The 25,269-nt window shown below is 41.8% G+C and overlaps 1 protein-coding gene across 1 annotated transcript in view; it reads left to right on the top strand.

Annotated features, from left to right (window-relative positions):
* The window catches only part of galnt9 (polypeptide N-acetylgalactosaminyltransferase 9), a 145,202-nt gene that overhangs the window by 102,982 nt on the left and 16,951 nt on the right, over window positions 1-25,269 (top strand). Inside the window, exons 6-9 of the mRNA XM_079687088.1 lie at window positions 5,556-5,673; window positions 7,121-7,306; window positions 18,343-18,480; window positions 23,695-23,790. Of these exons, the coding sequence (XP_079543214.1) occupies window positions 5,556-5,673; window positions 7,121-7,306; window positions 18,343-18,480; window positions 23,695-23,790 (538 nt within the window). The remainder of the gene's footprint in view (window positions 1-5,555; window positions 5,674-7,120; window positions 7,307-18,342; window positions 18,481-23,694; window positions 23,791-25,269) is intronic.

The raw sequence follows: 25,269 nt of genomic DNA, 5'->3' as shown, positions 1-25,269 counted from the left end.
AGGTGTATATCAGTATGTAGTGTCTCTACTTTAAAGAGTCCTCTCCTGCTGATGTTCAGGTGTATATCAGTATGTAGTGTCTCTACTTTAAAGAGTCCTCTCCTTCTGATTTTCAGGTGTATATCAGTATGTAGTGTCTCTACTTTAAAGAGTCCTCTCCTGCTGATGTTCAGGTGTATATCAGTATGTAGTGTCTCTACTTTAAAGAGTCCTCTCCTTCTGATTTTCAGGTGTATATCAGTATGTAGTGTCTCTACTTTAAAGAGTCCTCTCCTGCTGATGTTCAGGTGTATATCAGTATGTAGTGTCTCTACTTTAAAGAGTCCTCCCCTGCTGATGTTCAGGTGTATATCAGTATGTAGTGTCTCTACTTTAAAGAGTCCTCTCCTGCTGATGTTCAGGTGTATATCAGTATGTAGTGTCTCTACTTTAAAGAGTCCTCTCCTGCTGATGTTCAGGTGTATATCAGTATGTAGTGTCTCTACTTTAAAGAGTCCTCTCCTGCTGATGTTCAGGTGTATATCAGTATGTAGTGTCTCTACTTTAAAGAGTCCTCTCCTGCTGATGTTCAGGTGTATATCAGTATGTAGTGTCTCTACTTTAAAGAGTCCTCTCCTGCTGATGTTCAGGTGTATATCAGTATGTAGTGTCTCTACTTTAAAGAGTCCTCACCTGCTGATGTGCAGGTGTATATCAGTATGTAGTGTCTCTACTTTAAAGAGTCCTCTCCTGCTGATATTCAGGTGTATATCAGTATGTAGTGTCTCTACTTTAAAGAGTCCTCTCATGCTGATGTTCAGGTGTATATCAGTATGTAGTGTCTTTACTTGAAAGAGTCCTCTCATGCTGATGTTCAGGTGTATATGAGTATGTAGTGTCTCTACTTTAAAGAGTCCTCTCCTGCTGATGTTCAGGTGTATATCAGTATGTAGTGTCTCTACTTTAAAGAGTCCTCTCCTGCTGATGTTCAGGTGTATATCAGTATGTAGTGTCTCTACTTTAAAGAGTCCTCTCCTGCTGATGTTCAGGTGTATATCAGTATGTAGTGTATCTACTTTAAAGAGTCCTCTCCTGCTGATGTTCAGGTGTATATGAGTATGTAGTGTCTCTACTTTAAAGAGTCCTCTCCTGCTGATGTGCAGGTGTATATCAGTATGTAGTGTCTCTACTTTAAAGAGTCCTCTCCTGCTGATATTCAGGTGTATATCAGTATGTAGTGTCTCTACTTTAAAGAGTCCTCTCATGCTGATGTTCAGGTGTATATCAGTATGTAGTGTCTTTACTTGAAAGAGTCCTCTCATGCTGATGTTCAGGTGTATATGAGTATGTAGTGTCTCTACTTTAAAGAGTCCTCTCCTGCTGATGTTCAGGTGTATATCAGTATGTAGTGTCTCTACTTTAAAGAGTCCTCTCCTGCTGATGTTCAGGTGTATATCAGTATGTAGTGTCTCTACTTTAAAGAGTCCTCTCCTGCTGATGTTCAGGTGTATATCAGTATGTAATGTCTCTACTTTAAAGAGTCCTCTCCTGCTGATGTTCAGGTGTATATCAGTATGTAGTGTCTCTCCTGGGACATGTCTCCATGCTTTAATGTTCAAAAAACCCTTTATTTTTCTCATACTGTCTGTGCTGCAGCACCTTTTCTCACCCTCTGTCTGAAACCAGAGCCCAGTCTGCTCTGATTGGTTAGCTGGCCGGCTCTGTTGTGATTGGTCAACCGCTTAGAGATGTCCTGCCCCTTAGCCTATCACGTACAATGTGTTGGAGCACTATCCAATAGAAGCGTGAGTGTGACTTAGTGATGTCACTATGTTCCAGAAGTAAACAGAGGAGTCCAATGGAGGCGTTGCAGGCAGGGGGGATGTGTGGAAGAGAAACAATTTTTTTTAAATATCATTAAAGATATTTAAAGATATATATTTTGGGAAATATCCCCCAACATGTTTTTTAAATAAAGTGTGCATTGCACATTAGTAAAGTAAAAATAGTACTTAAAAATATGTACTTTTTTACATTCCACCCGTTGAAATAACACCCTCCATTGATATACAGTATGTGCAAATCTGCAGATGGACCCCCTGCTGTGAGGAAGAGCTTCAGCAGTTACTCAGCAGGTCAGAGAGTCACAGCATATGGAAGTGTTCCTGCAGTCTGATATTTTTTTATATTCCTACCGTCATTTTGTTCCATTGGCCAAGTTCCAATACTAAAATTTAACATATAGCAACACATCTAATCTTCAGGAGCAAGCCTTATCATCCCTTTTCTTCTATAAAAAGCTTAGAAAATTATTACAATCTATTTAAAATTCAATCCCTGGTTCGTTATAAAGAAGCAGATTTAATTGGAAGCTGCTATTGCGGGTGGATATTACCTAACAGCGAAATCTTGAATAAATCATCCCTTCTCTTTTCCAGATAAATGTGTTTAATGCATGATAACGACGAATATATACTAGAATACAATTAAAAGAAATCTAAACTACAGTTCTGCATTGTGGTTTTTTGGCAATGCAGCTTTTAGCAAACGTTAATGAAATAGGGATACATAGTGTATTTGTTAGAGACTATTTTCAGCTGTGGATTAATACACACTTGGAGCTCTAGTGAGGATTTTGTTGGCAGACTGTGTGCAGTCCCAAAATAAACTAATATTCATGGGGATGAAGGAACATATCACCAGGGAAACTGTGTCCTTGATTCAGAGTAATTCAGAAGCTAACTTTTAGGTCACTTCTAATTTGTATCTTACCCTAACCTTGGTAACCACTCTGTTTTCAGTGTTTTATTTATAACGTATTGAATAGTTAGACAGAAAACAAAACAACATGAAAGTCTTCAACTTTTTACTGAAGTGTTGAAACCAGCTGAGCATTTGTTAACATAGAAACAATCGAATAATTAAATAACATTCAGCTCCTTACATTTTCTAATTTGGAAAGTCTTAAGTGTGCAGCGTTGATGGAAAGGAGATACAATCAAGCCTTTACCCACGTCCACGTTTCATCGTCTTTTTGAAAGAGAAATCTGCTCTCTCCTGACGTTTCAGTATGTTGGATGGTGTGTGTGTTTGGAGCATGTGGTTTGGCTTTTCTGAGCACTGGAACCTTTAATAGCAGATGTCTGTGTGTCCATGCATACACCTCATATGTTAATCAGTGAGCTGCATGAGTACAGAGGATCCTGTCATGAACACGGTAGAACTGGCACAGTGTTAAAGTGCATGTTCGACCTTTGTTTTATATATTTATTTTCTAAAAACAAGTACAGAGAAACATTGACGGTCATGGGAGCTATGTGTGATGGACTGATAATGTTCATACAGTTAAAACTCATTTCCAACACAAGTCCCTCTATGGCAGGGGAGTCAAACTCAATTTCATTCCGGGCCACATCAGCATTAATGTAATTTTAATTATATATAAATATACATATGTAAATGTATAATATATATTAAATAATGTGTTATTTTACATCGTTTGCCCTGCATTGGATTATTATCAGTTCTGGTAATATCTTCCTCAATAACTACGTCTGAAAGCAGAAGTCTAGGGCAAATCATTGAAAGCAAATATTCAACAATTACACCAATTGCATTGTATATTATATTCTTTGCAAGCTCTTGCGGGCCACATAAAATGAGGTCGCGGGCCGGATTTGGCCCCCGGGCCTTGAGTTTGACACCCCTGCTCTATGGGGATCATCAAAATGACATGTAATGGTTTAAAATCAGTGCAGAAAAAAAATCAGGAAACAAGAAAATGTCATCTATGGCAATACAGTAAACACTCATGGGAAAAAGGTGACAGTGAAGTTTAGTTGTTAACCTGTTACGCCCGGGAGCCCCCGCAACATCTTGCAAGTAACAGCGTCTGAGGGCTTCTTAACATTTAACGAACTATGAATGTGTCATACCCACTTAACGGGAAGAAACTCAGCTACCTGACGATATGAACAATTTTTTACCGAAATAAAACACAAGTCTAACGCCGAGCCTCTGAATTAGCACTAAGCGAAAGAGTGTTAACGCACTTAGCACATAACTCACGGTAGAACAGAATATAATCGTTTAACGTCATTATACATGTACAATGAGATAATAATAAATGCTTCTCCCTTTCAAGGGTACCATCAAAACAAAAACATCACAACATAAGACAACAAAATACACGCAGCATACATACTTAGGAATAAGAAATAAAGGAATAAGGAATAAAGTGAAGTAATTATGTCCAGGAGTATCAAAATAAAATCTGTAATGTAATAAATAATAATAATAATAGTGTGTATTTATAATAATAATAATAGTAATGATATATATGTACAGAGTGACATTGATTCACATGATTTCACGTGTTAAGAGCAATGATGGCTCTTGGGAAAAAACTGTCTTTGAGTCTGTTTGTTTTGGATGTGCCGGGGTGTGAGCTGTCCTTGATAATGTTTTTGGCTCTCCTGAGGCAGCGGGAGGTCTAAATGTCCATCAGGGAGGGGAGAGGGCAGCCGATGATCCCCTGTGCTGCTTTTACGATAGGTAGAAATATTGTTTACTTCATCAGATCTGCTAGATATCATATGAAAGCTGAGATTCCACAGATTCCAAAAGTATCATCAATGTGCGACCAAAACTCGCGGCAGCAAAAGCCAGGAAAGACAAAACACAACTTCCCTTTACTGAGCCACGACGGCAAACACTTCTTACCTTTCCTGTTTTCTGATCAAAAGTTCAGAAACAGATGATTTCTTCCAGTCCACTCCACCAAATCCTACTTTTAGGCAAGGCAAGTTTATTTATATAGCACCTTTCAACACAAGGCAATTCAAAGTGCTTGAAAGACCATCAAAAATGGCAATTAAAACAGTCATTAAAAAGCAAAAATAATAAAAATAAACATAAAGTCGATACACACTATAGACAGCAGTTCAGGAAAGTCATCAAAAAAGCTTGCACAGTATTTGAGTGCTCTGGATATTTAGGAACAACATTTCAGCCGAAGGGCCACATATTCAAAATAAGCAAAGTTCCCATAAGACGTCTTCCTGCATTGAAGGGAATCATTGAACAAAATAGCCACTCCACCTCCTTTCTAATGCATTCTCTCCGGACTCATAAAACTAAAGTTGTGAGGTGTTGATTCGATAAGAACAGCTGCACTGTTATTTTGTTCAATCCAAGTTTGCGTTAAAAACATAAAATCGAGATTGTGCTCAGTGATAACATCATTGATTCAAAATGTGTTTCCTGCCAATGACCTGACATTTAATAAAGCTAGTTTAAGTTCGTTGAATACATTATCAGTCAGATTTTTTGTGACAAGCTGTGGCTGACATGGAATCACTTCTAAATTTGATAAACTCACACAAACGTTTGAGCGCTTCCTGTTTCTAAGCTGATTCACCGCTCTCAATCTATTACCTATCAACACAGATATCGGCAATGCTACTGGCAGGCAGGGCCCCGGCTTTTCCTGGAAATAGTTGAGAGTGCCATACGCCCTTGAGCCCGGACCCAGCACATATCAGTTAGAGTTTGCTGCGTTTTGTACACATATACAGTACATCCTTATCAGGCTTCGGAGACCGCAGATTCTGTCTTGAAGGGGGGGGGGGGGATGTTTTGGTCCGGATGATTGTGGTAGGCATGGTGATGGAGATGGTGCGCGTCTCTGCTTCGGTGATTCTGGGGGGGGGCGTTGAGGGACGGGGGTCAAGGACATGCTGCTAACCCTGTGTATCGCCTTCATGTGTTCATCGAACTCCAGGAGGGGGGGGGGGGGGGGGGGAGTGTGAAAGGGTGAGCGGAGAGAAGAGAGCGCTGGGGGACAAAGGAAGAGTATACTCAAAGGTGTTGGTAGGGGGGGTGACGGGCGGTGGAGACTCCTCCATTTGTCTCATAGGTCTCCCATAATGAAGACCACATTTTTCACAGTCGGATGTTCAGCCCCAATATCCAGGATCTTCTCAGCCAAGTCAGAGACCATATCCTTGGGGAAACAGAGTACTTTGGTGTTGTTCTTACTACATAGACTTTTTACATCTCTTACAGCAGAGTCACCCACAATCAGAGTTTCAGGCCCAGTCGTTAGCTTTCCCTCTAGCCTTTTACTTTTGGAGTAGCTGTTGGTCCTTACCCTGCTGTGTGAAGAGGGCAGGCTATCCAGGTCATCAGAAAGAGATCTCCGGTTCTGTCACAGTGGAGCGTATCTGTTCAGGATTGTGGTTTAGGAGGACTGTTGGTAGTCGGCGACTAGCAAAGCTGGACATTAACTCAGAAAGCTTAAATGGGATTTTTAGCTTCACTGAGACAGATGTGATCTTTGCGGTGTTGAAAATGGGTGGAACTTGATGGTCAAACATGTATTTAATGAAATGGTCTAAACGTAGGTAGATGCGTTTAATGGGAGAGTGTACAGCTGAAGGAAAGTTCATACATGTTAAGCTTCTTGTGAAACCAATCCCTTCATTTCCAGGTTTAACTGATGACCAACATAAAACTTGATCACACTCAAAGATCGCTGAGATCTTAAAATGTGTTGATGTTGCTAAAATTGTTGCAAACATCCATCACTGTTTGCGGATCAGTCACCATTGACCTTCAGTTATTGGTGGCTTTACACACTATGTTGTTTTGACCTTAAACTACGTACAGTCTTATAATCATCTAGCTTGTTTGCAATTCATCAGACTTTCTGACAGTCCTTTCTAGTCCCAATCACCTTTGTTGTAGCACTGATGCTATAGTCCAGCATCTCACTCTGTAGGGACAATGTGACTTAAGCCAAAGCTATGAAAGTAAAAACCCAAATTGTAATAAGTCATACATATCTTTCAATCCCTGTGTTGCTTGTAGTTTTTTTTGTAGTGCACTTCATGGCAACAAATATAACAGATAAAACTGATCAAATTGTGCAAGAGAATGTTTTGAGATATGCAATTAAATATGAATAGTGCAAGAAGAGTCTTTGTACAAGTAAATGGAATATGATATATAGATAAATAATTTGCACGATGCCAAAAGATGTTTATGGATGTTCTTTACAGAGTTCAGGTGTTTAATTGTCTTAAAGTGCGACATTTCTGTGTGAGTCCATATCTGATTGAATCTCTCTCTGTTCCTGTAGGTGTGGCAGTGTGGAGGCAGTATGGAGGTCCTTCCCTGCGCCAGAGTGGCTCACATCGAGCGAACCAAGAAGCCCTACAACAACGACATAGATTACTACGCCAAGCGCAACGCACTGCGGGCCGCCGAGGTGTGGATGGATGAATACAAATCGCACGTCTACATGGCCTGGAACATCCCCATGAACGTAAGTTATTGGCAGAGAAGGCAAAAGTACGCACATCCTTTACTCAAGTAGAAGTGCAGATACTCGTTTTAAAAAATACTAAAAGTAGAAATACTGACTAAACTTCTTTACTCAAGTCAAAGTAAAGAGGCTTTGAAATGTACTTCAGTAAAAAGTACCCATAACTAGCAGCTGTTTTAAAGAGTACCTGACCTCCCTTTATATTAATAGAACAATAATGTCATTGTTAGCTAATGAATGTGTCCATGCTGAACAACGGCAACATGACAACGTTTTCATTGGTCCCTCTTCTTTAGAGAAGACCAGGAAATGATGGATACACGGATCGTGTTCAAATCAATAGGCACGCAATGACTCTAAATAATAATGATCACGCCACCAAACACACATTCAGACTAAAGGAACCAGCCTGTTTGGAAAATGTGAGAAGTAGAAAGTACAGGTGTTTGAGTTCAACATGTAAGAAGTAGAAAGTACAGGTATTTGAGTTCAACATGTAAGAAGTAGAAAGTACAGGTATTTGTGTTCAACATGTAAGAAGTAGAAAGTACAGGTATTTGAGTTCAACATGTAAGAAGTAGAAAGTACAGGTATTTGAGTTCAAAATGTAAGAAGTAGAAAGTACAGGTATTTGGGTTCAAAATGTAAGAAGTAGAAAGTACAGGTATTTGTGTTCAACATGTAAGAAGTAGAAAGTACAGGTATTTGTGTTCAACATGTAAGAAGTAGAAAGTACAGGTATTTGAGTTCAACATGTAAGAAGTAGAAAGTACAGGTATTTGTGTTCAACATGTAAGAAGTAGAAAGTACAGGTATTTGAGTTCAACATGTAAGAAGTAGAAAGTACAGGTATTTGTGTTCAACATGTAAGAAGTAGAAAGTACAGGTATTTGGGTTCAACATGTAAGAAGTAGAAAGTACAGGTATTTGGGTTCAACATGTAAGAAGTAGAAAGTACAGGTATTTGTGTTCAAAATGTAAGAAGTAGAAAGTACAGGTATTTGGGTTCAACATGTAAGAAGTAGAAAGTACAAGTATTTGGGTTCAACATGTAAGAAGTAGAAAGTACAGGTATTTGTGTTCAACATGTAAGAAGTAGAAAGTACAGGTATTTGTGTTCAACATGTAAGAAGTAGAAAGTACAGGTATTTGTGTTCAACATGTAAGAAGTAGAAAGTACAGGTATTTGAGTTCAACATGTAAGAAGTAGAAAGTACAGGTATTTGTGTTCAACATGTAAGAAGTAGAAAGTACAGGTATTTGGGTTCAACATGTAAGAAGTAGAAAGTACAGGTATTTGAGTTCAACATGTAAGAAGTAGAAAGTACAGGTATTTGGGTTCAACATGTAAGAAGTAGAAAGTACAGGTATTTGGGTTCAACATGTGAGAAGTAGAAAGTACAGGTATTTGGGTTCAACATGTAAGAAGTACAAAGTCGTCAGAAAGATAAGTAGGGAAGTACTGATACCAGAAACATTTACTTGAGTACAGTAACAAAGTATTTGTACTCCACTACTCCCCCCCCTGTTTATTTGAGACCCTTCCCTCCTTCATTGCTCATTCAGACACGCAGCCGGGGTCTCCGGAGACACGAGTCGATATAAATTCAAAATTCACATTTCATCCCATTTGACCTTCACACTGGCAGCCGAGCAGAGGAGTCGCTCTCCAAACCAAGTGAATGAGATGAGCCTCATGTCTAATCAATCTATTTTCATACACATCACTTTGGTTTAATTGCTTTCAAGCGTCTTTGAGACATAATAAACAGCTGCTTTTACTAATAAAGAGTTTCATTTGGAATCCTAATTGCCTTGAGCCATGCAGAATGAGATGATTGTCAGTGAAGGCTTCTGAATACTGCCCAAACAACACTTGATATGAAACTGTATGAGTAGTGCCGGATCGAGTCCTCAAACCAGGAGATGAGTCATTTTTCCACTTCCAGTTTGATCTCTCTTTATATGTTTGATCTTTCTTGATTTACATTCAGAAAACCTGAACATGTGTGGAAACAGGTACACGTATCAATGGCTTTGGGGTACAGGTTTAAAAGTGGTGCAGGGAATGAGTCGTATAACTCGGAATTCAGCATTTTACCACTTTGGGTCCATTGTTCTCAAAGTAAGCAGTGGTTAAAATGTGTTTTGGTTAGATACCTAAAAAAAGGTCAAGCCCACTTGTTAGTTTCCTGTTCCCTCGTCTTGAAGTCAATAGGCAGTTGTATGTGTTTGGTCAAAAGCCTGAAATAAGGTCTGCTTACAAAACATGTCTATGACCTAGTACATCAGGAAATACCCCAAAACAGTCTAAATGAGACGACTAAACGTCATCACGCCCAACATTAGCCACCTTTAGCTTAGTGGTGGTGACGTGAAGTCATGTGACCGTGCTGTAGTTCCTTTATAGCCCAACATTAGCCACCTTTAGCTTAGTGGTGATGACGTGAAGTCATGTGACCGTGCTGTAGTGTCTCTATAGCCCAACATTAGCCACCTTTAGCTTAGCGGTGGTGACCTGAAGTCATGTGACCGTGCTGTAGTTCCTTTATAGCCCAACATTAACCTCCTTTAGCTTAGCGGTGGTGACGTGAAGTCTTGTGACCGTGCTGTAGTTCCTTTATAGCCCAACATTAGCCGCCTTTAGCTTAGCGGTGTTGACGTGGAGTCATGTGACCGTGCTGTAGTTCCTTTATAGCCCAACATTAGCCACCTTTAGCTTAGCGGTGGTGACGTGAAGTCATGTGACCGTGCTGTAGTTCCTTTATAGCCCAACATTAGCCGCCTTTAGCTTAGCGGTGTTGACGTGGAGTCATGTGACCGTGCTGTAGTTCCTTTATAGCCCAACATTAGCCACCTTTAGCTTAGCGGTGGTGACGTGAAGTCTTGTGACCGTGCTGTAGTTCCTTTATAGCCCAACATTAGCCACCTTTAGCTTAGCGGTGGTGACGTGAAGTCATGTTACCGTGCTGTAGTTCCTTTATAGCCCAACATTAGCCACCTTTAGCTTAGCGGTGTTGACGTGGAGTCATGTGACCGTGCTGTAGTTCCTTTATAGCCCAACATTAGCCTCCTTTAGCTTAGCGGTGTTGACGTGGAGTCATGTGACCGTGCTGTAGTTCCTTTATAGCCCAACATTAGCCACCTTTAGCTTAGCGGTGGTGACGTGAAGTCATGTTACCGTGCTGTAGTTCCTTTATAGCCCAACATTAGCCGCCTTTAGCTTAGCGGTGTTGACGTGGAGTCATGTGACCGTGCTGTAGTTCCTTTATAGCCCAACATTAGCCTCCTTTAGCTTAGCGGTGTTGACGTGGAGTCATGTGACCGTGCTGTAGTTCCTTTATAGCCCAACATTAGCCACCTTTAGCTTAGCGGTGGTGACGTGAAGTCATGTTACCGTGCTGTAGTTCCTTTATAGCCCAACATTAGCCGCCTTTAGCTTAGCGGTGTTGACGTGGAGTCATGTGACCGTGCTGTAGTTCCTTTATAGCCCAACATTAGCCACCTTTAGCTTAGCGGTGGTGACGTGAAGTCATGTGACCGTGCTGTAGTTCCTTTATAGCCCAACATTAGCCACCTTTAGCTTAGTGGTGGTGACGTGAAGTCATGTGACCGTGCTGTAGTTCCTTTATAGCCCAACATTAGCCACCTTTAGCTTAGTGGTGGTGACGTGAAGTCATGTGACCGTGCTGTAGTTCCTTTATAGCCCAACATTAGCCACCTTTAGCTTAGCGGTGGTGACGTGAAGTCATGTGACCGTGCTGTAGTTCCTTTATAGCCCAACATTAGCCACCTTTAGCTTAGTGGTGGTGACGTGAAGTCTTGTGACCGTGCTGTAGTTCCTTTATAGCCCAACATTAGCCGCCTTTAGCTTAGCGGTGTTGACGTGGAGTCATGTGACCGTGCTATAGTTCCTTTATAGCCCAACATTAGCCACCTTTAGCTTAGCGGTGGTGACGTGAAGTCATGTGACCGTGCTGTAGTTCCTTTATAGCCCAACATTAGCCACCTTTAGCTTAGCGGTGGTGACGTGAAGTCATGTGACCGTGCTGTAGTTCCTTTATAGCCCAACATTAGCCGCCTTTAGCTTAGCGGTGTTGACGTGGAGTCATGTGACCGTGCTGTAGTTCCTTTATAGCCCAACATTAGCCACCTTTAGCTTAGCGTGGTGACGTGAAGTCATGTGACCGTGCTGTAGTTCCTTTATAGCCCAACATTAGCCACCTTTAGCTTAGCGGTGGTGACGTGAAGTCATGTGACCGTGCTGTAGTTCCTTTATAGCCCAACATTAGCCACCTTTAGCTTAGTGGTGGTGACGTGAAGTCTTGTGACCGTGCTGTAGTTCCTTTATAGCCCAACATTAGCCGCCTTTAGCTTAGCGGTGGTGACGTGAAGTCATGTGACCGTGCTGTAGTTCCTTTATAGCCCAACATTAGCCACCTTTAGCTTAGCGTGGTGACGTGAAGTCATGTGACCGTGCTGTAGTTCCTTTATAGCCCAACATTAGCCACCTTTAGCTTAGTGGTGGTGACGTGAAGTCTTGTGACCGTGCTGTAGTTCCTTTATAGCCCAACATTAGCCGCCTTTAGCTTAGCGGTGGTGACGTGAAGTCATGTGACCGTGCTGTCGTTCCTTTATAGCAGGGGTTGCCAACACGTCGATCGCGAGCTACCAGTAGCTCGCGGAGGTTTTCCGAGTAGCTCACCAGAGGGCGCTAAAGTGCAGTTGACATGTTGAGACATATTTATTTATGTAGTATATTTTGAGAGTAAGAAAGATAGAGAAAAAGAGATGTAAGATGCAGTCATGACAACTGAGGAAGGTCCGTCAAAGAAGAAATCTAAAATATACTACTTTCATGACGAGTGGGAACATGAATTTTTATTTACGAGCATCAAAGACAAGTGTGTGTGTTTAATTTGTGGCTCGAGTGTTGCGGTGGGGAAGAAGGGAAATGTCGAGCGGCACTTCACAAAACTTCACGAAAACTTTTCAAAGGAGTATCCCGCCGGCAGTTGCCTTCGCGTTGAGAAGGTACAACAATTAAAAGCTACGCTACAAAGGCAGCAGTCATTGTTCACGAAGCCTGCCAAGAAAGCTAGCCTAGCTACAGAAGCATCGTTCCGAGTCGCTCAGTATTTGGCAAAGAACAAAAAAGCTTTCACTGATGGCGGTGTTCTTAAGGGAGCGATGTCTGTTATGGCAGAGACTTTGTTCAGAGACCACAAGAGCAAGTCGGAGATAATGTCTGCCATTAACGATGTGCAACTGGGAAACAACACTGTGGCGAGGAGAGTGTCGGCGCTGTCAGTGGATGCCATGGGACAGTTGGAGCGGGACATGGTCAGGTGCAAGTGGTTCTCCATACAGTGCGACGAGTCGGTGGATGCGAGCGACACAGCTCAGCTGTCTGTGTTCATCCGGATGGTGTTTGAGGATTTTACGGCGAAAGAGGAATTTCTGACACTGCTTCCACTCAAAACAACAACAAGAGGTGTGGACGTTTATAATTCTATTAAGAATTATTTCATAAATAAAGGCGTGCAAATGGAGAAGCTTGTATCCATAACAACTGATGGAGCCCCGGCTATGAGAGGTCGCCACAACGGTTTTATCGCAAATTGTAAGTCAGATCCATATTTCCCACGTTTCCTGAGTTACCATTGCATCATTCACCAAGAAGCACTTTGTGCCAAAGTTATGGACTTCAATCACGTCATGAAACCTGTGATACAAATAATAAACTCTATCCGAGCGAAGGCAAAGCAACATAGGAGCTTCAAAGTTTTTCTTGAGGAACTGTCAGCTGAATATGGAGATCTCCTTCTCCATGCTGAGGTGAGGTGGTTGAGTAGAGGGAAAATCCTACAGCGCTTCCTCTCCTTGCTGAATGAGGTAACGCTCTTCATGGAAGAGAGGGGGGAGGACACCTCCATCTTATCTGATGCTAGTTGGGTACTTGACCTGGCCTTTTTGACTGATCTGACAGGAAAATTAAACCAGCTTAACCTCCAGCTACAAGGCAATGGCAAAACAGTATGTGACATGATTAGTGCTGTAAAGGCCTTTAAAGCAAATCTGTGTCTATATCTCCAGCAAGTAAAGGGAAATAAATTGCATAATTTCCCCTCTGTTCAAAAAGTACTGCAGGAGAATAAAGCTGCTGCTGGCTTTCTTGACTTATCAAAGTACTGTGACTGCTTAACTAAGCTTGGGCAGGAATTTGAGGACAGGTTTCTTGACTTTAAACAGCTTGAGCCCTGTGCAAGTTTCCTTGCTAACCCATTCAACATCGTGGATGTTACTGACATGTCTGAGCAACTGGCCAGCCTTTTCAGTCTCAGTGCTTCAGAGTTGGAGCTGGAGATAATCAATCTCCAGAATGACATTCAGCTGAAAGCACATCAGATGGACAAAGATTTCTGGAAGCTATTGGACCCAGAGAAATTCAAAAACATTCAAACTGCTGCACTGAAACTGTCCTGCTTATTTGGGTCAACATATCGCTGTGAATCAGCATTCTCTGATATGAACTTTATCAAATCCAAATTCAGGACAAGACTTACTGATGAACACCTCAATGACTCAATCAGAGTGAATTTGTCAGGATACACACCCCAGTACAGTGCTCTGGTGGATGCTATGCAGTGCCAGGTGTCACATTAGCTGAGTCAGGAGAAAGACAACAATGCAGTGACAGACTGAATGTTTGAAGACATATGTTTGCTTGATGCAAGTTGAGAAAAGCACAAGCCATATTCCCCTTTTACATGTGAAACAAATTTGTGAAATGCTTGAAATAATTTAAATTATAGCGCTAGAAATGTTATTATTACAATTAGGAACTTTGCACTCTTATCTGTAAAACTGTTTACTGTAGTTATTGATGTTAAAGCAGAACTCAGTATTGCATGGTGATTATTTGTCTTTTTTTCTCTTCATGAGAAAGTCAAGTTTATTCATGTTAATGTTAATGTTTCTGCTCTTGAGTCACGAATGTGATATGTGCACTGAAATCTATATAAAATAACATGAGTAGCTCTTGGCCACTTTCTTTTTTCAAAAGTAGCTCCCGGTTAGAAAAAGGTTGGAGACCCCTGCTTTATAGCCTAACGTTAGCTTTTTACTTCTAACAATTGCATTTAGACTTCAATAATCAACAAGTCATCTTAATAAGCGGAGATTATCCGGCTGAGAGAAAACATGTAGGTATTATTGAGCCGTTTGCCACATACCTTATTTGTTGAAAGAAATTCCCAGTTTGGGATCAATAAAGTATATCTTATCTTATCTTATATTTAGAAGTCCAATGGATAAAACCCATTTGATTTTTGTCGAGGGAGCGATTGCGATGGTAACTTCAGGGTCGGCCGACAGAATATGTGATCACCGCTTCTTTCTTTAAGAGGCTAAGCACACGTCTGATGCCTGCATGTCATCTAGACAGAACAATGGTGCAAACATCACGACTGAAGTACTCACAAAGTTCAGGTAGGAAGCACCAGCAGCAGAAGTGTTGAAGCTGATGTGTGAGTGCAGAATGGAGGATATGTTGAGGAGGGGGTGTAAGAAAAGGAGGAGGGGGAACTTTGACAAACTAGTCAATCAGACTGCCGCCTTTCTCCAGTGTAATTACAAACACAGTGGCATGGCACGTTATTACCCCAGCTGTCCTGTGGCGCAGAGTTATTTTGTGTACAGTACAAAGACCTAACGTTACGATTATTCCATCTACCCCCCTCCATCTCTGCCTCCCCCCCCACACGCCCATACACACAATCACAGATTCGTGTTATTGTCTGAGGTTCCCGCTGAGAGCACAATTACTTCAGTGGGGGAAGGCTTTATGATTCACCACAGTGGGCAGCCCCATTTCCAAATACCAAACAACATCTCAGTGAGATTGAATGCATTTGTTTGTGTCACTTTATGGTGCAAGAAAAATAAAAATAAATTAGACATTTTCAACCCATTATTAACAGATGTTGAAAGCAAGTTCAGCAGCTGGTTGTATAGCCTCCTCCTGCTGTGTGTGTGTGTGTGTGTGTGTGTGTGTGTGTGTGTGTGTGTGTGTGTGTGTGTGTGTGTGTGTGTGTGTGTGTGTGTGTGTGTGTGTGTGTGTGTGTGTGTGTGTGTGTGTGTGTGTGTGTGTGTGTGTGTGTGTGTGTGTGTGTGTGTGTGTGTGTGTGTGTGTGTGTGTGTGTGTGTGTGTGTGTGTGTGTGTGTGTGTGTGTGTGTGTGTGTGTGTGTGTGTGTGTGTGTGTGTGTGTGTGTGTTGCACCAATTTCTATGGGAAGTCTTTTGTCGTATTCAATTCAGTTTATTCACAACATTTTAAGAATACAAGACATAATGGAGACATGTGAAATGGGCCCTGAACACTATAATGAGAGTATTAAAATATAAATTACAAACACATCTATAATTGGAGAGAGTTCATGTATTACAAAGAAACATTTACAAGCTAAAAATTAAAAACTAATCTCACCCAATTGTTCCCAAAACATTTATACATCAGTCTAAGAAGTAAATTGGATTTAAGATATATGACAAAGTGTAATGTAATGATGAAAATTAGATGCATTTCATCGTAGAGTTTCAGCTTGTTTTTAGTTCCCCGACATTTAGTTTAGTCAAGTGTGACATGTTTTATAAAAACTGCTGCTTTAAAATCCTTTTTGAAACAGACACAGATGAAGATTAAAATGTTTTTAATATCATGTTATACCTGTTGACCTCTGCAAACCGTGTGTGTGTGTGTGTGTGTGTGTGTGTGTGTGTGTGTGTGTGTGTGTGTGTGTGTGTGTGTGTGTGTGTGTGTGTGTGTGTGTGTGTGTGTGTGTGTGTGTGTGTGTGTGTGTGTGTGTGTGTGTGTGTGTGTGTGTGTGTGTTGCCTCGCCTCTGCAGCTATTAGGCATTCCCCTAATCAATCTGGAAGCCAACTCCATGCGTCAGCAGGGCCGTGAGGGCTCATAATTAAGCAGCTGATTAGAATTTGCTCAGCGCAGATCACATCTAATGAAAGAACAATAAAGGTCCCACATGACAGGCACATCTATCCGTCTCTCGCTAACTGATGCTGCGTCCTCTCAGCACCTCCTCACTGCTGCAGCTCCCTGTTCTCCAGGAGCTTTTACTCTCTCTTAAAGGTCCCCTATTTTACTGTTTTTCATCAATATATCACAGGTCTCAGATATATACAACACCTGTCTCTGATTGGCTGAAACACCAAACAGATCATTGCAGCATTACCCATAATCCCCTCTGTTTCAGCCCTGTTTCCAAAGTGCTGATTCTCTGTCTGTTACTTCAGATGAAAATAAGGAGCCCCTCCCCACGCCCCTCTGAGAGATATTTGGTTACAAAGAACTCAATGGTGCTCTAGGAGGAGATTCAGGTGATAAGGGGGGGTGGGGGGGGTTAAGTTGGTTGCTGATTGGCTAATGGTTACACAAGACAAAACATCGTTATGACATCATAAAGTGGCCAAAATCTGATCAGCTCATTTTCAGACAGGTTTTTATAGAAATGGATCAAAAAGAGAGAGAATCTTTGTTCCTGAAACTTTCAGAGTCTCTTTCCACAGAGGGGACACATGTTGATGTAGAAGAGACATGAAGAATAGGGGACACATGTTGATGTAGAAGAGACATGAAGAATAGGGGACACATGTTGATGTAGAAGAGACATGAAGAAGAGGGGACACATGTTGATGTAGAAGAGACATGAAGAATAGGGGACACATGTTGATGTAGAAGAGACATGAAGAAGAGGGGACACATGTTGATGTAGGAGAGACATGAAGAATAGGGGACACATGTTGATGTAGAAGAGACATGAAGAATAGGGGACACATGTTGATGTAGAAGAGACATGAAGAAGAGGGGACACATGTTGATGTAGGAGAGACATGAAGAATAGGGGACACATGTTGATGTAGAAGAGACATGAAGAATAGGGGACACATGTTGATGTAGAAGAGACATGAAGAATAGGGGACACATGTTGATGTAGAAGAGACATGAAGAATAGGGGACACATGTTGATGTAGAAGAGACATGAAGAATAGGGGACACATGTTGATGTAGAAGAGACATGAAGAAGAGGGGACACATGTTGATGTAGAAGAGACATGAAGAAGAGGGGACACATGTTGATGTAGAAGAGACATGAAGAAGAGGGGACACATGTTGATGTAGAAGAGACATGGAGAGGAGGGGACACATGTTGATGTAGAAGAGACATGAAGAAGAAAGGACACATGTTGATGTAGAAGAGACATGAAGAAGAGGGGACAAATGTTGATGTAGAAGAGACATGAAGAAGAAGGGACACATGTTGATGTAGAAGAGACATGAAGAAGAGGGGACACATGTTGATGTAGAAGAGACATGGAGAGGAGGGGACACATGTTGATGTAGGAGAGACATGAAGAAGAGGGGACACATGTTGATGTAGAAGAGACATGAAGAAGAGGGGACACATGTTGATGTAGAAGAGACATGAAGAAGAGGGGACACATGTTGATGTAGAAGAGACATGAAGAAGAGGGGACACATGTTGATGTAGAAGAGACATGAAGAAGAGGGGACACATGTTGATGTAGAAGAGACATGAGGAAGAGGGGACACATGTTGATGTAGAAGAGACATGAAGAAGAGGGGACACATGTTGATGTAGAAGAGACATGAAGAAGAGGGGACACATGTTGATGAAGAAGAGACATGGAGAAGAGGGGACACATGTTGATGTAGAAGAGACATGGAGAAGAGAGGACACATGTTGATGTAGAAGAGACATGAAGAAGAGGGGACACATGTTGATGTAGAAGAGACATGAAGAAGAGGGGACACATGTTGATGTAGAAGAGACATGGAGAAGAGGGGACACATGTTGATGTAGAAGAGACATGAAGAAGAGGGGACACATGTTGATGTAGAAGAGACCTGAAGAAGGGGAATTTGCATAATAGGTCCCCTTTAAGTAAAGTGCCCGCCGGCTGTGAGAGCTTTGTTCCGCCTCTGTGTTGTTGACAGAACCCCGGGGTGGATTTCGGAGATGTCTCAGAGCGCGTGGCCCTGAGGAAGAGGCTCCAGTGTCGGAGTTTCCGCTGGTACCTCGAACACGTCTACCCCGAGATGCGGATCTACAACAACACCATCACATACGGAGAGGTGAGACGCTAATTTCTACTTCCTTCATTTTGGATCCAAATCATTTTTCACTACTCTACACTAACTTTATTTGACAATATTCAGCAATAGAAGGTCCTACTTCCTTTGCAGGTTTATATCATTAATAACAAAATATGAATCAACTATTCAATTACGATGTTCCGTTGTGAAATAACGAAGTGTCCATGGCAGTATGGAAAGGTCATTGTAGGTTAGCTACGTGAGCTTGCTAGTTTACAGCAGATCTGCAATAGTAATGGAAGGCGTCATGTGATCACATTCTTAAAATAAACTTACATTTTAGGCAAGTTTCCAGCGACAGTGACAGGTTGGCTAACTTTAAAAATCCCCCCATCATCAATAAGAGTTCTTGTCCCGGCTGTGTGCGTCACTTATTAGTGTCCCCTGGTTTCCGTTGTGTTTTGAGCATCTTGTAGCGTTTAGTGTTAAGCTTTTAGTCAAGGCTGTGCATGTGTTGGTAAAGATATTTCTTCATTTGAATGTGTTTTGGATAATTTGTGTTGCTATATTTGCATCGTTTTTGAAACTGCAGCACTTTTCTCCTAATGGAAATGTTCTGCGTAGTTATAGCTTGTTTGCATGGGTCAGCTTCCATAGGTATTACTACTTTTACACAGGTGAAAGGTCTGAGTACTTGTTCCACCTCTGGTTTGAACTAAACTGTGGTCAAACACAAACTGAGATGTGCAGATAAACAGATGAGAGCTCATAACATGACTCACTGTCTCCTCTCGGAGGTGGAGGTGTCTCGTTGCTGGGGCGATGCAGCATCACGACTCGGGATTACATGCAATTTCCTCAGAATGAGTTTTAATTAAACACTTATTAGTTTTCCATTCCAACCTGATTGTTAGGGGCTCGGCAGCGCACTCAGCACAGAGGGGGGGGGAACGGGGTTATGACAGGTGGAAGAATTGAACACGCTCCAGAGTGTTTACTGAAATTCACAGTTTTTCGTCAATTTTTAAAATGGAAAACAGACGCAAATCAATACGCTCTGCAACTGCAATGTCAGAATCCATTCAATTAACCTCTAGATTCATCAGTGTGAATGTTCAACCCCCCCACCTCTCTTTGTTCCCCCTGCTGCCTGTTTTGGCTCTGGCACCCAGGAAATGAATTTCTCAGAGTGGCAGCTTCTTAAGTGGCACTATTTCAAATCTGTCGACAAGCCTCGTGTTTCGCCACATGGCCGCCACAGCAGCAGAAGTGAATCCCATCTGTCTCCGAGCTTCAGCAAAACTCGGCCATGCTGACCGGAGCGGCCGAGTGGAAACCTCCCGACATCAGCACATGATAGATATGTCACACCCTGGAAATGAAGATGTACGGAGCTCATGCTCAGAACAGTCCTCCGTCTGCAGACCTGGAGGGAGAGGAGTGGGATTTGGTCACTGCATGATAATAATAATAATGAAACATGACACTTACATTATATAGCACTTATCTAAAAACTGAAAGACGCTTGTCCTGGCCAGGTCATCACTTATAGTAGACAATAAGACTGAACAAGAAGGGAGGCTGTGTTGCATGAACAGTGGAACAAGTTGTAATTAACAACGGCTCGGCACTCTACTAGACTCAATGAGTGAGGCCCAACCCCAAACCACTCCCTCAACCCTACCCCTCCGTGACGGAGTGAACTCCGTCTGTAGCCGCACTCGCAGCTCAACGAGGCTCCCTCCCGTCAGATGGAGGGAGTAAATACAGCGGCAAGGTTTCGAACGGCCTCCCCTCTCTCTGGCAGAAACAGGAAATGCCGTAACTGTATGTAACAACGGTTTCAAATCTACGGAGCCCCTAAGGGACATGAAAAAATTAAAAAAAGAACTGAGAGAAGAAAAAAAGTCAGGATAACGGGTTAGTATCTCGTGCACACGAGATACTAACCCGTTATCCTGACTTTTTTTTGGGGAGAAAGTTACCGTCAGCATCTCTTAGACAAAAAATGTAAATGAATAACTCAAATAAAACTCCAAACATCTTTCATTGTGTTTCAAAGCTCTTTTAGTTTTAAACCTGATGTTTATAAGCTTCTTAGTTTTTGCAACAGTCTGTAAATATACACAACTTTATAATAAAATGCACACATTGACCTTGTTCTAGACTAAACACAGGTATGATCCTAAGTTAAAACATATGAGGTTATCATGAGGTTGTTAACATCGCAGTTTATCAGTGGATGTTTGCTGGAACTACTTGTAAACAGCGTGTTTCCTGACGGACACACACAGCGTGACTCCGGTCAGGTAGAGACCGGTCTGAAGTCAGCACCGCTGCAGACTCGCTGTTTGAGGGTTATGGCTAGAAAGGATCCGTCTAATGTAAATATGACGTCACGTTCTCGTTCTAACTCTCGTTGTAATCGGAGCGGCTCGGAAGCGCAGTCACGTGGCTGAATGTTTACGTTTGGGATGGCGAGAAACTAAACTATATTAAGTATGTAAATACTTGTTAGCGGTCTTGCTGTTGAAAGAAGAATGACAAAACTGTAGATCAGCAACACTATGGTTTATTTTGTATTCACAGGCAAGTCAACGTTGTTGCAGTAAAAGTCCCAAGATAGCTCCTGGTGCAATATAATGTATGTTGCATGTTACTGCTGTAGATGTGTTTACCTTTATATCCCGTTGGGTAGTTTAATCTGCAGCAATGCATCATATTCTATAATATCATCATATATGTGTAGCTTTGTCTCTGTCGTATCTTTCAAAAGTAAAGTGAAACAGCTGTTTTCAGCTTTGTGATGATGCATTTTCCAGCTGATCCAAGAGGCTTTTTAAACACCTTACTTGGCTTAGGAGAGAGGGGAATTTTCTCAACACATAAAGGAACACTTTATCCTTCAGTTTATCACAAACATTACATCAACACATTTGGAGATCCTAATTTGAATCCAGTCTGTAATTTGATATTAAGGTTTTAATAATGAAATGAGGTCATGAATCGAGTTCAAGGTTAAGATCATCTTTATTATCCTATGTACAAAAATTAACTTACAACATTAATATAACAGTAACGAATAAAACAAAATAACATTATGCAACTCTGATCTTCTTGCTGATACTTTTCAAAGTTACTTTTACATTTGCTCTACTTCTCCTGCTACTGTTTGCTCTGCTTTCAACTTCTCTTTCAACTCTGCTCTTTACTCTGCTTTCCCTGTTTCCTCTGTTCTCCTATCCTCATCTTCTCCTCAGACTATCCTCCTTTTGCTGTCTCCTCTCCTCTGTTCTCCTCATCTCCTCTCCTCCTTTTGCTGTCTCCTCTCCTCTGTTCTCCTCATCTCCTCTCCTCCTTTTGCTGTCTCCTCTCCTCTGTTCTCCTCATCTCCTCTCCTCCTTTTGCTGTCTCCTCTCCTCTGTTCTCCTCATCTCCTCTCCTCCTTTTGCTGTCTCCTCTCCTCTGTTCTCCTCATCTCCTCTCCTCCTTTTGCTGTCTCCTCTCCTCTGTTCTCCTCATCTCCTCTCCTCCTTTTGCTGTTAGATATTTAGACTGTAATGACAGCTTATGATATACTTTTTATAACTACATCAATCACATGCAATGGATTCAAAAGGTTGTTTTACTTAGCACCTCTTTACAGCTTCATTCATCTCCAAGCTTCCAACATTCACCTGGCGGTGGTGCCTTGGATGAAAACAACTTTTGATATGATACAATACAACAACAATAGTTAACACCTATCCACAGCAATAAGCACAATGAGAAGACTAATGGTCTCTTGTATACCAATGTCTATTGGAGTGAAATGAACTGTGCCATGTCACATAGGATTGGAATGGATGATTGGCTGTGTTTTGTGAATATAGAGGAGATGGCAAAAGTAAATATACTTTTTTCTTACCTAAAGCATCTATCCTCCTCTTCGTACCCCTGCCTGCTCCTCCCGCATTAGACTCTGGGGACTTAGCTTTTAAAATCTTGTTCAAGCTGTCCACTCTGTAGTTGGATCTCATGACCTCAGCTTTATGACCCACCCGGCCTGAAAAAGGGTGTCTACGATGGCTGGTACTGAGAGGTGTTATGGTCCTCTTCTGCCTTTTGTGTTTGGGGGGCGTGAAGGTGAGAGGAAGACTACTGTCATGTGGGGTGTGTTGCTTTACGTCCTCCAAAAGATCATTTAGTCTTGATATCACTGTACACATGAACGTCTCATCCTGTAGGTGGTATGTGTGCTCAGTAATTTCCCGCAATAAGGTCCCACACTGCTGTCGTTTCCTATCTCTTGAGGACTTTGAGTGGTTACCACTGCTCTGATTACAACGAGAGTTAGAACGACGTCTCTTCCCGCGTCCCGCCCACCCCGACCCTTTCCGATTACAACCGAGCCGCTCCGATTACAACGAGAGTTAGAACGAGAACGTGACGTCATATTTACATTAGACGGATCCTTTCGAGCCATAACCCTGTTTGAGGGCTTGGTAGCTCACTCCCCCTCCACACCGCTCCACACTCGTTGGTTTGGAACAGCCCTCAATATGGCGGACCCTCCGCGTGAACGCGCAAACGGAGAGGTAGGGTGAAGGGGGCGGTTTGGGAATGGGCCTAAGACTCTTTTCCAATCACATGCACACATTGAAGTTTCGCTAACACTACGTTAATATGTCGACTATAAGTTTTGCGGAATAGGATAAAAAGGCAACATGGATTTCCTATTATTAGCGTCAAACAACCGGTTCCCCTTGCGTGTTACTCGCAGCACAGCAACACCTAAATGCACAGGAGACATTTTGCTGAACGTATTTAACATTTTTCTCCCAATTAATCGTGTGCTTCGAAGATCTAAGGACAGAGAGTGTTGTATGCTCGTCAAAACAATTAATCATTCCCCCAAAATATCAAACTTTAGAAGTCAACCCTTAATTATTATACTAATGGTCACACATCAAATATTTTTTCCATCCTCAGTCCACCCATGTTTTTAAGACGCATTCATTTTATTATTTTTGTTATTTAAAATGTATTTGTTATAATTGGATATTGTCCGTCCTTGGAGAGGGATCCTTCTCTGATTCTCTCAAGAAAGTTTAAAATGTTTTCCTGATTAATCGTGAGGTTTCTTTGTGAGTTTTTCCTTGTGTGCTTCGAAGGTCTAAGGACAGAGTGTGTTGTATTCTGCTCACACTGCGGAGTCCCCTGAGACCGCCCTCTCCTTTAATCATTCACTCATGAATCCCTGTTGTGTCTCAGGTGAGGAACAGCAAAGCGAGCGGCTACTGTCTGGATCAGGGATCTGAGGACGACGACAAAGCCATCCTCTACCCCTGCCACGGCATGTCCTCCCAGGTCAGTGTGTGTGTGTGTGTGTGTGTGTGTGTGTGTGTGTGTGTGTGTGTGTGTGTGTGTGTGTGTGTGTGTGTGTGTGTGTGTGTGTGTGTGTGTGTGTGTGTGTGTGTGTGTGTGTGTGTGTGTGTGTGTGTGTGTGTGTGTGTGTGTGTGTGTGTGTGTGTGTGTGTGTGTGTGTGTGTGTGTGTGTGTGTGTGTGTGTGTGTGTGTGTGTGTGTGTGTGTGTGTGTGTGTGTGTGTGTGTGATTAGGCATTGTTTGTAGCCTTTATTTAACCAGGTGAAATCCCATTGAGATCAACGACCTCTTTTTCAAGGGAGACCTGCAGCACGTTGGTTACACATGGAAAACAGAAAAACAACAGAAAAAAAAAAGGACGACATACAACATAATTACAGGGGTACATTTTACAAACCTATTCACAATGACGGGTACCAAGATTATCAAATAGCATTTCATCCAATCGAGCTTTAAAATGGTGCAGGGGAACCAAAATGCTCAGTTTAAAAAAAAATTGCAGAGTGTTCCAAGCTCGCACATAAAAGCTTTAGTACCTAAAACAGTGACTTGGCACATGTAATAAAAACACATCCTTCCACCGAGGTCTTCAGAACCGGCCTTAAGACCCTCTTCTTTCGGCAGGCCTTCCAATAAACTTTGAGCATGGTACACCTGGAGCATTGCCATTTTTTATCGCTATCTACGAATTTTTATTTATTTATTTATGTAATCTTTTTTTTTTTTTTTTTTTTATCTTTCAAATTGTATCAGTGTCCTTTGCTGTGAAGCGCTTCAAGATTTGTCTTGGCAGATGAGAAGCGCTATATAAATTAAATGTATTATTATTATTATTATCCTGAGATCTCAGGCAATAGCTGCCTGCAACTCTCCGTGTGATCAGAGAGCGGACATAAGTTGGTAGTTTACCCAACATGGCTTTGTAGATGAACATGTACCAGTGACTGAGCCTCCGTACAGTTAGTGAAGGCAGACCTGCCCTGGCATACAGGGTACAGTGATGAATAAGTGCTTTACAGTTAGTAACTAATCTCAGAGCACTGTGAGAGGCGGCATCTAACTTGTTCAGATTGGTGCATTCATATAAATCAGATCCCCATAGCCCAGCACAGGTCAAAAGGTCACAGAGACTTTTCCTGGCCTCAAGCGAGAAACAGGACTTGTTCCTGAAAAAGAAACCTAGCTTCACCCTCAGCTTTCTAAGCAGATTATTGAACTGAAGTTTAAAAGAGAGGCAATCATCAAGTCAGATACCAAGGTGTGTATAACAGGTAACCGCTTCGAGTACACACAATGGAGATATGTGAAACAGGCTCATAATCTATCTAAAGATTAGGAATATGGGCCCAGACACAACAATTAAAGTATTAAAATATAAATAAAAAACACAGCTATGATTGGAGAGATGTTTACTGCTGTGTTTATCAGGCTGAAATGAGATTATTCATCTGTAGATTATTAG

This window comes from Notothenia rossii (assembly GCF_949606895.1).
Source record: "Notothenia rossii genome assembly, chromosome: 6".
Classification (NCBI taxonomy): domain Eukaryota; kingdom Metazoa; phylum Chordata; class Actinopteri; order Perciformes; family Nototheniidae; genus Notothenia; species Notothenia rossii.
Note: the sequence above shows the minus strand (reverse complement) of the source record. Positions and strands in the feature narration are given on the sequence as shown.